The sequence below is a fragment of the Salvelinus fontinalis genome, chromosome 1 (assembly GCF_029448725.1).
Source record: "Salvelinus fontinalis isolate EN_2023a chromosome 1, ASM2944872v1, whole genome shotgun sequence".
NCBI lineage: Eukaryota > Metazoa > Chordata > Actinopteri > Salmoniformes > Salmonidae > Salvelinus > Salvelinus fontinalis.
In genome coordinates, this window is record NC_074665.1 from 27063095 (window position 1) to 27073876 (window position 10782).

At 42.5% G+C, this 10782-nt stretch overlaps 1 protein-coding gene across 3 annotated transcripts; it reads right to left on the reverse strand.

Moving 5' to 3' along the window:
• Positions 1–1026: 1026 nt before the first annotated feature.
• LOC129851507 (core histone macro-H2A.2-like) lies at positions 1027–9120 on the reverse strand. Of its 3 annotated transcripts, none has more exons than XM_055918132.1 (9): positions 8961–9120; positions 7342–7529; positions 6725–6831; positions 5713–5907; positions 5482–5589; positions 4208–4307; positions 4013–4102; positions 3591–3765; positions 1027–1629 (listed from the first exon to the last, which is right to left on the reverse strand). In XM_055918132.1, the coding sequence occupies exons 2-9, from the start codon at positions 7511–7513 to the stop codon at positions 1464–1466; spliced, it is 1113 nt and encodes a 370-aa protein (XP_055774107.1). In that variant the 5' UTR covers positions 7514–7529; positions 8961–9120; the 3' UTR covers positions 1027–1463. The 3 variants fall into 3 exon arrangements, with proteins under 3 accessions (XP_055774107.1, XP_055774088.1, XP_055774098.1); XM_055918113.1 differs by having other exon boundaries at positions 5482–5592; positions 8961–9119; XM_055918123.1 differs by having other exon boundaries at positions 5482–5592; positions 7342–7530; positions 8958–9119.
• Between the last annotated feature and the right edge of the window lie 1662 nt (positions 9121–10782).

Genomic DNA, 10782 nt, shown 5'->3' on the forward strand with positions numbered 1-10782 from the left:
CACCGGATAGGTGCAGTGAAATGTGTTATTTTACAGAGTCCACCATAGTAGTACGGTGCCCCTGGAGCAAATTAGGGTTAAGTGCCTTGCTCAAGGGCATATCGACAGATTTCTCCCCTTGTCAGCTCGGGTATTCGAACCAGCGACCTTTCGGTTACTGGTCCAACACTCTAAGCAACATGATGCATACAGCAATTGTGTCCACTTAAGACTTGAGTAAACAGATTGAGCATAGACCGCAATCAGTAAATCTGAGACAAGCAGATCTTAAATTCAGTTTTCATTTTCAAGAGATGAGATGATTTGGTCCAGATCATCTGCGCAAGTTTCATGCGAGACTACAATTACCCCACTTGACTCAGTGAAAGTATATTTGCATTTCACCGTCTGTACCGTAAGCTATGGATTGCAGAGGAGTTGGAGCATTGGCATGTTGAAGTTAGAGCCTTGATCATCTTATCAAACGATACTCGTACCAGACTTCTCACTGCATGTGATGACGGAAGAACAAACAATGGTTTTCAAAAGCCTCAACCACTTAGAACACATCAGGTGTCTATTTTGAAAACCCAACCTTGTGATCGGAGTCAACTTGAGTGCAGCTTATTTCTTGGCCGTTACCCCTATCAGTCTATAGTATTTATATAGCTATGAATGGGGTATTGGGGAATTAATACTCTCATCGAAGCACAGTTGGGAGCAACTACTTCCATGTCAGGTTACATTAGTCTCCGAATCCTCTGCCTTATGTCAGAAATCGCATTAGTCTGTGCACAAACAACACAATGAAGTGGAAGCCCCTCTGTCAGGGGTGTCTTTTTGTAAGTTGTTATGTTCATTTCTTGTACTGCATTGTTAGGTATACCAGGAGCTAATTCTTGAGTGAACAAGAAATTACATGAATGTAATGTATATATGAAGAATAGGTCATGTACTTTTTACAATGTGATAAATGTAATGAAACTGGATTGTTGTCTTATTCATGGGTGTTAGTAAATTATGCATTAATCAAATCACAGCTGGATCTGTGGTGTAAAACATCTGGATTTTTATTTCAAAGCAGAATGTGAAACACTTTTTTTTTCTTAGTAAACTAACTGTATCAGAAACTACAGAGTGATTCTGGCAGAAAAACAACCGTTAAAATTGTCTTTGTACATGGAATGTAAAAACAATATCAGTAAATAAGGGATACGAATGACAAGCCATGGGGATTATTAATTTAATCTAGTCTAAAAATAATGCAATCCCGTAAAAGGAAGACGGTAACATAAATGCATACAGTACTTCACTCACAAAAAAATATGTTTTAACACCTTCCGAGGGCTACCCGATGTCGTCAAAAACACCTACTTACAGCATCTTCCATCACACTATACCAGCTGCAAAAACAAAGATCCATCTGAAATACAACTGCAACCATTAAAAAACACCCCCAAATCGAGCATCTCTTTATCTCATCTTCACTTGGCATCCAGCTTGGCCATTTCCTGAAGGTATATTCCGATGCTCTCGCTGTCAAACAGTACAAAGTAAATGTTTTTCAGGGAAGAGGTCGTTGCGGAGACAAAATGGTTGGAGATTGCCTTGAGGATCAGCTGGGCGGCTGTTTGCTTTGGGAATCCATTCCTAGAACCAGGAGAGATGCACAGATGTGGTCTTAATTTCAATTAGTCTTTCTGCGATTCCTATCTCCTTGCTGCATCCTGAACCTTTTTTGAGTATAAGGTTCAATGTCCCTCCCTGGACCTTTTTCTCAAATGTGTTTTTTAAATAAAAATGTATAATACATTTTACACCCTTTTCTCCCCAATTGTTTGTGGTATCCAATCGCTAGTAATTACTATCTTGTCTCATCGCTACAACTCCTGTACAGGCTCGGAAGAGACGAAGGTCGAAAGCCATGCGTCCTCCGAAGCACAACCCAACCAAGCCGCACTGCTTCTTAACACAGCGCGCATCCAACGCGGAAGCCAGCCGCACCAATGTGTCGGAGGAAACACCGTGCACCTGGCCCCCTCGGTTAGCGCGCACTGCGCCCGGCCCGCCACAGGAGTCGCTGGAGCGCGATGAGACAAGGATATCCCTACTGGCCAAACCCTCCCTAACCCGGACGACGCGAGGCCAATTGTGCGTCGCCCCACGGACCTCCCGGTCGCGGCCGGCTGCGACAGAGCCTGGGCGCGAACCCAGAGACTCTGGTGGCGCAGCTAGCGCTGCGATGCAGTACCCTAGACCACTGCGCCACCCGGGAGGCCCAATCAAATGTGTTTTAAGAAGGAATCGAGGAAAGATAAATTGAGAGCCCTAGTTCAGACCGCTGAGGCCCCTCTTTTTATTACTGGAATCCAAACTTATGAATTGTACCTTTAAAATAACATTGTTATTGTTACTCAGCAGGTTACCATCCAACCATTTTTATGAGTCAAGTGCCTGTCTTATAAACTCACTACAGGCCTGATGGAAACGGTCAAATTGTCTGTAAATTTCCTAACTGTCGACAAAACAAAATACGCTACACAAAGGTGGATATTTTGGGGGGCTGTGATACGATTATGCAACAAATTCCGGTGGAAACAATTTATTGTGCAATATTTAGAATAACCACGTCGAGGTAAATTTGCAGTCACGTGATATGTTGTGTGGTTCTCCCACTTCAACTTGAAAAAGCATGCCGATTAGGCTTCAGATTAAATAAATTATGATAAACTTCACAGGTTGGTGAAAGTGCATGATAAGCTTAATGCTAGTTTTCAATAGATATCAAGGGTTCTTATTTTATGCTGGTGACATGATTGGTGCTTGCCTGCCAGCCAATCAACAAATAAATACAATCTCTCTCTTATCCATAATTTCATCATGTAGGCATACCCTCTGCACTGTATCGGCGAGCTGTTGGCTAGAGCACATGCCGAGACCAGAGTGGGCACATTTGCTGTTTAAAGCAGACTTTGTGCCCAAACCATCGACCTTAAAAACAAATAGAATTTCAGTTTTTTTATTCCGTAAATAAAAAAGTTACGCGTGTTCACAAGAAGCCAGTTTGATAGAAAAGCACCGCTGCTGGTAATACATATGTTAGATCTTCATAGGCTACAGCAGGCTATATGTAGGGTATAGCTGCATTTCAGATACACTTGTGTGTCATAGTGGAGACCAACATCTAGCTTGTTACTAAGCTATACAAAACGACGGTTGTTGATGTGTACGGCTGCATTTTTAAACATTTTGAATGTTGCCGTACTAGGACATTTATTCTGTCTGGTGGTTTAGCGTTTGAGCAAGCAAGAAAGATCTGCGGGTTTTCAGTCAATGTATGTAAATCACGAGGCTCATTTGAATTTGACAGTGATCAAATCAAGATATGGCATCTGTATGGGCATATTCTTTTGTGTGAATTAGAATATTCGCTTGAATACCGTTCGACAAATTGATAGAAACCTAGCTACTGGTATAGATTTAAACAACATACTGGCAGTATTTCTGTATTTTGAATGTCATATCTAACAACAATGGACTAATGAAACAAATACCAAAAGATAGTTTTTGGGTGGAATTTTCCTTTTAAAGCTGTAGTTGAGCAGTCTCACCGGCCAGCAGGAAGTGAGGGGAAGGCCACAGACTTCAGTTTCTTCTCCTCTGCAGCAGAGAGGCAGGCCTTGACAGTCTTCTCCAGCTGGTCCTCACACTTCTCCGAGCCCCACTGAGGGATGTTACAGTGGATGACGAAACGAGCTGGCATCCCACTGGCCTGACTCACCGCAACTACAGGAGGAAAACGCACACACACACTGACGTTTCACTCTTCACGTGTAGGTTTAAATGTAGCATTGACAGTGTACTGTTGGTTGGTTTTGAAGTGAGGTGAGACGATGTGTTTCAATCAACTGGATTATGCTACATTTGGGTATTTGGATAAGCACATTCAGTAATTGCATCCTTTTAACCATACAAAAGCAAACCCTTTCATCCAGCAGATTTGACATTAGTTTGGGTGTCCGTGTCTCCATACCTGATGCTACCTCCAGAGGTCCCTGTGCTTTCCTCAGTTCTTTCACTGCCTCCAAGAAGTCCCGCCCACCTGCCTTCTCCAGGGCATTGCCTGCAGACCACAGCACACAACAGGTAAGAAAGAGTCAAAAGTATAATGGGCTGTGAAGCTTTCGCGATTCTAAGATGAAAAGACGAGCAGGTCTGGCATCCTCACCCACTCCCTCTTTGAGGTCCATCTCGGCATTTGTGGGGTTGATGATTCCCTCCACCTTGATCGTTCCAATCTTGCTAATTTCACTCTCTGTTAGTGAAAGCTGTTTAAGGGGGTATAGAGTTGAAGTTATGACAAAGTTACTAAGAAACTTAATGCATACGTGTCATGACCAAGGTGTATTTGGACACCTGCTCATCAAACATCGCATTCCAAAATCATCGGCATCAATATGGATTTGGTCCCCCCTTTGCTGCTATAACAGCCTCCACTCTTCTGGGAAGGCTTTCCACTAGATATTGGAACATTGCTGCAGTGACTTGCTTCCATTGAGCCACAAGAGCATTAATGAGGCCTGGCTCGCAGTCGTGTTCCAATTCATCCCAAAGGTGTTCGATGGGGTTGAGGCTCTGTGCAGGCCACTCAAATTCTTCCACACCGATCTCGACAAACCATTTCTGTATGGACCTTGCTATTATGTAGCGTTAAGATTTCCCTTCACTGAAACTAAGGGGCCTAGCCCAACCCATAAAAAACGCCCCCAGAACATTATTCCACCTGCACCAAACTTTACAGTTGGCACTATGCATTCGTGCAGGTAGCGTTCCCCCGGCATCCGCCAAAACCAGATTCGTCCTTCGGACTGCCAGATGGTGAAGTGTGATTGATTCATTACATTACTCCAAAGAACACGTTTCCACTGCTCCAGAGTCCAATGGCGGCAAGCTTTACAACACTCCAGCTGACGCTTGACATTGCGCATGGTGATTTTAGGCTTGTGTGAAGCTGTTCAGCCATGGAAACCCATTTCATGAAGCTCCCGACGAACAGTTCTTGTGCTGACGTTGCTTCCAGAGGCAGTTTGGAACTCTGTAGTGAGTGTTGCAACCGAGGACAGACGATTTGGCCTACCACTTCGTGGCTGAGCCATTGTTGCCCCTAGACGTTTCCACTTCACAATAACAGCACTTACAGTTGACCGGGGCAGCTCTAGCAGGGCAGACATTTGATGAACTGACTTGTTGGAAAGGTAGCATCCTATGACAGTGCCATGTTGAAAGTCACTGAGCTCTTCAGTACGGGCCATTCTACTGTCAATGTTTGTCTATGGAGATTGCATGGCGGTGTGCTCGATTTTATACACCTGTCAGCAATGGATGTGGATGAAATATCAGAATCCACTAATTTAAAGGGGTGTCCACATTATATATACAAAAGTATCTTTACAATAGGTGTCACAGAATGACAGTTTTGTCATAACTGACATGACATGATACCTTTTGTCCAAGGAACAGGCTTTTCGCTGAGAGGATAGTGAATCCATCACCTGGTCCATCTTCCACTGTTGAGTTGGCTACGACAGCTTCTTTGTCGTTTTCTGTGCTCTTCTTATCATGGAATCAATGAAAAACAGAACACATTCATGCTTCTTATAACACCATAACAAACACATTGACAAATATTGAGATGTTTGCCATCATTCACAAAGCCCATTCATGTGTACTGACCCTTGGCTTGCGGCCTGGTTTGCCTTTGCCTTTTTTGGTGGTGGGTTTCTTGATGCTCTTGACGCGTTCCGCCCTCTTCTCTGGCACGGTCACCTGAGTGTCCACTTTCACTCGGCTGCCCCTTTTCTTGGACAATAGTTCCGGGTGGATACGAGGCAGGACCCCTCCGTTTGATATGGTCACCCCTCGGAGAAGCTGAGAGGCCAAAGAACAGGTGAATTAGTTTACTTTTCAATAGGTATTCAGTCTATCATTGGTCAATTTCTTTGCTCTGAACCAATACTTTACTAGTCAAGTGGTAAAAAAATCCTGCCGAAATGATAAAGAACATTGTCTATTAAGTGGAATTAGTTTAAGTCCAAACCTAAACCCCAATTGAGATTTTGTGGCAGGACTTGAAGAGAGCAGTTCATGCTTGAAAACCCACAAATGTCACCAAGTTAAAGCAGTTCTGCATGCAAGAGTGAGTCAAAATTCCTCTACAGTGACGTGAGACTGATCAACAACTACAGGAAGCATTTGGTTGCAGTCATTGCAGCTAAAGGTGGCACAACCAGTTATTGATTGTTGGATGTTTATTAAATAAATAAAATAAGTATACATTTTTCCGGTTATTTGTAAACTAAGGTTCCCTTGATCTAATAATATTAGGTTTTGGTTGAAGATCTGATAACAGTCAGTATCAAGAATTTGCAAAAAATTTAGAAAATCAGAAAGGGGGCAAATACTTTTTCACAGCACTGTATGTCTTGTCAGGATATCGGGCCTCAATAAAATATTTTTCCACTTGGGGTTAACCACGAAGCGGTGGCAGTTCATGCCTGATGCCATATGGCGTCATCTGTACCTTCCTGAACCCTTAAGACAAAGGGACACCCTTCATCGGTTTCATGGATCCCTATTGGGAAATATACTGCAATATTATATAGTGTAACGATGATGCAATGAAGTGGAGCGACAAACACTGACATGTCCTAAATGTTTGTCTATTTTAATGGGAATAATACTGTACCTGGTTGAGCTCCTCGTCGTTGGCTACAGCCAGTTTAATGTGCCGAGGAGTTATTCTGCCTTTTTTGTTGTCCCTTGCTGCATTTCCTGCCAACTCCAAAATCTCAGCTAAACAAATAAATGAATGTCATTAGAAAATCTTCAGACACAAATTATAAAGTATCAGTTATATACTGAACAAAAATACAGTGCATTCAGAAAGTATTCAGACCCCTTGACTTTTTCCACATTTTGTTACGTTACAGCCTTATTCTAAAATGGATTCAATTGTTGTTTTCTCATCAAGGCGCACCTGTGTAATGATCATGCTGTTTAATTAGCTTCTTGATATGCCACACCTGTCAGGTGGATGAATGATCTTGGCTAAAGGAGAAATGCTCACTAACAGGGATGTAAACAAATTTATGAACAAAATTTGAGAGAAATAAGCTTTTTGTGCATATGGGAAATTTCTGGGATGTTTTATTTCAGCTCATGAAACATGGGACCAACACTTTACATGTTGCATTTATATTTTTATTCAGTATATCTTTTAGATACTATTTTTCCTGTTATATTGGACACACAACTGAATTGAAGAAAGATGTGTGTGTGTTTTCACTCAGGTGAGACAACAACCTGCCAGGTACTCTATGACGGCTGCCATGTAGACGGGTGCCCCCATGCCGATGCGGTACTTGTGGGTCCCTGTGCGTAGATACCTCATCATCCTCCCCACAGGAAAGATGACCCCTGCTCTGGCAGAGCGGGACAGTTTGGTGCTCTTCTTCTTCCCTCCTCGGGCTGACATCTTGCCTCAGCTACGTCTACCATGGAGGACAACAGTCCATTTACCATGGTTAGTGTTAAGGATGGAGATTGAAACTATGTTAAATGGGTCACTTGTACTGTACAGGCAACGATGAACCAATTGAAGTACACTACAGCAATGTGCAAAACTGTTTTTATAATTAGCACCTGTTTTTTTTGCGCAAAGGAATTTTATAACGACTCAATTTACGCCTCCAAAAGCTTGCAATGTGCCACGTTGAAGCTTCCATACATTGACTAGATGCTGGTGTGTACATGTAGCATAACTAAGTCTGAGCGTGAAATGTTGGAATTTGTCAGCAGGCTATTTGACCACTCATTATTTAAACTGATAACACATGCATTAACAAATCTGTGCAGATCTGTAAACTTGAGAAACAAAGATTGAGATTCCAGGTTGAGAAGGTGCCTTTCAGGAGCATCATATCGTCCTCATGTAGGCCTACAGTTTGCAAAGCTGATAAGATCAGAGACTGACTAAAACTAGCAAAGCACACTAACAGATATCATTGGAAGACAATTCCAAAATACGATGGAATAAGAGGCCTACAATATTTAAGAAATAAATTGCGCGCCATATAGGATTATTTGATTAACGTATTTTTATTTATCATTTGTAAATACTTAATATTTGTATAGTATTTAGTCTGCTTTTCAAGGTAAAGATAGTAAGGGTAGCCAACGTACTTTCCCAAAGGTAACTATGTAAACAAACTCAATAATACCGTACAGAAAACGGCCGCGGTGGCCTAGACTCGAGTTTTGGAAATGGCATTTGCAATCTGAGACCAGACATATATTCTTTCGAATGCATTGATTTGTGCATCTTGAATGCGTTTTGGATTCTGGATTGCTCACATGCACATGAAAAATATAAGAACAAAAGATCATGCCACCTAGTATAATAGCTTACAATAGGCTACTCGACGAACAGTAATTTAATTAATGCTTTTTTTGTCAAATATGACGTCTTAAATGTAACTACAGATCCTAAACGACATAGCAATTTTAAATGTACAAAAATTCATGAATATGACAAATGTTTATACATATACGCCCCATTATGCAGGAATAAAAATAACCCCTTGAAACGTTTTTCTTCTGACCGGCTCCTCCTATCGCAACAGGATTATGCACACCTAACTAACTATCTATCTAATCAATGGCCTTGCTTTAAGTTGGTTGCCTATCCACTAGACATCCGCGGCTGTTGTTCTCAAATAGAAATGTCTGGGACATCGGGCCATAACCTTTCTTGTAATTATGTTCCTCCCATGCTACAGCGCAACCCCCATTTTGTTTTCAATCCATTGGATGTGTAATCTCATCAGACATGGTCGGAAAGGAACGTTCTTTCGAAGACGCAGCTCGCCACAAAACGCAATAAACCGGATATGCGCGAGAGTGAAATTATCCAAGTTTGATACCTGTTTGTCCTCCTTTACACGAATCGATGCCTGATCTTCTCTTTCACAAGTCTCAGAAGAATGGCTGTATTCGCTGTCCTTATGCGGATCCTGTTAATAAAACTACAACCACCGTACGTACATAGGCTACATAGGGGGCTGGCTCTACTACTACTGATGCTGCAAAGGGGAAAAATTCAGTCCGGGGAAAATAGAATGAAAACGCCCCCCTTAACATGGCTTGAAGGGGAGAAGAATGTTGGTTGAATATATACGACTGAATTTGGCCTTGTATGCCTATAGAGCAGTTTGGAAAATGTGTAAATGATAAATTCTGAATACATATACACACTCAGTGGCCAGTTTATTAAGTACACCAATCTAGTACCAGGCCTCCAGAACAGCCTGAATTTTTCAGATATGGATTCTGCAAGGTATGGTGTTCAAACGTTGTTCAATTGGTATCAAGGGACCTAATGAGTGCCAGGGAAACATTCCCCATATCATTACACCACCAGCAGCTTGTACCTTTGACACCAGCAGGATGGGGCCATGGACTAATGCAGCTTACGCCAAATCCTGATTCTGCCATTGGCATGAAGCAACAGGACCAGGATTTCTTACGACCAGGTGATGTTTTTACACTCCTCAATTGTCCAGTGTTGGTGATCACGTGCCCACTGGAGCCGCTTCTTCTTATTTTTAGATGATATGAGTGGAACCCGGTGTAGTCGTCTGCTGCAATAGCCCATCCATGACAAGATGCCGTTCTGCACACCACTATTGTACTGCGCCATTATATGCCTGTTTGTGTCCTGAATGTTAATTTGCACGATTCTTGCCATTCTTCTTCGACCTCTCTCATTTGGCTCCCGAGTGGCACAGTGGTCTAAGTCACTGCATCTCAGTGCAAGAGGCGTCCCTGCAGTACCTGGTTCAAATCCAGGCTGCATCACATCCGACCGTGATTGGGAGTCCCATAGGGTGGCGCACAATTGGCCCAGCATCGTCAGGGTTTGGCCGTCATTGTAAATAAGAATGTGTTCTTAACTGACTTGCCTAGTTAAATAAAGGTTAAAGAAATGTTTTAAAGTTTAATAAAAAAAACAAGCTGTTTTTGCCCACAGGACCTCTGCTGACTGTTTTTTTTTGTTTGTTGCACCATTCTCTGTAAACCATCGACACTGTCGTGGGTGAAAGCCCAATATATTACAAATAAAAAAACAGAAATGCCTTATTTACATAAGTATTCAGACCCTTTGCTATGAGACTCGAAATTGAGCTCAGGTGCATCCTGTTTCCATTGATCATCCTTGATGTTTCTACAACTTGATTGGAGTCCACCTGTGGTAAATTCAATTGATTGGACATGATTTGGAAAGTCACACACCTGTCTATATAAGGTCCCACAATTGACAGTGCATGTCAGAGCAAAACCCAAGCCATGAAGTCGAAAGAGTTGTCCGTAGAATTCCGAGACAGGATTGTGTCGAGGCACAGATCTGGGGAAGGGTACCAAAAAAATTCTGCAGCATTGAAGGTCCCGAAGAACACAGTGGCCTCCATCATTCTTAAATAGAATAAGTTTGGAACCACCAAGACTTTTCCAAGAGCTGTCCGCCCGACCAAACTGAGCAATCGGGGGAGAAGGGTCTTGGTCAGGGAGGTGACCAAGAATCCGATGGTCACTCTGACAGAGCTCTGTGGAGATGGGAGAAACTTCCAGAAGGAAAACCATCTCTGCAGCACTCCACCAATCGGGCCTTTATGGTAGAGTGACCAGAGGGAAGTCACTCCTCAGTAAAAGGCACATGACAGCCCGCTTGGAGTTTGCCAAAAGGCA

Coding starts and splice junctions, on each gene's coding strand:
- LOC129851507 (XM_055918113.1), bottom strand. CDS start 7,513: ATGTCAGCCCGAGGAGGGAAGAAGAAGAGCACCAAACTGTCCCGCTCT. Junction 6,832..7,341: donor CGTCATAGAGTACCTGGCAG/GTTGTTGTCTCA, acceptor TTATTTGTTTAG/CTGAGATTTTGGAGTTGGCA. Junction 4,308..5,481: donor GCCTGTTCCTTGGACAAAAG/GTATCATGTCAT, acceptor CCCCTTAAACAG/CTTTCACTAACAGAGAGTGA.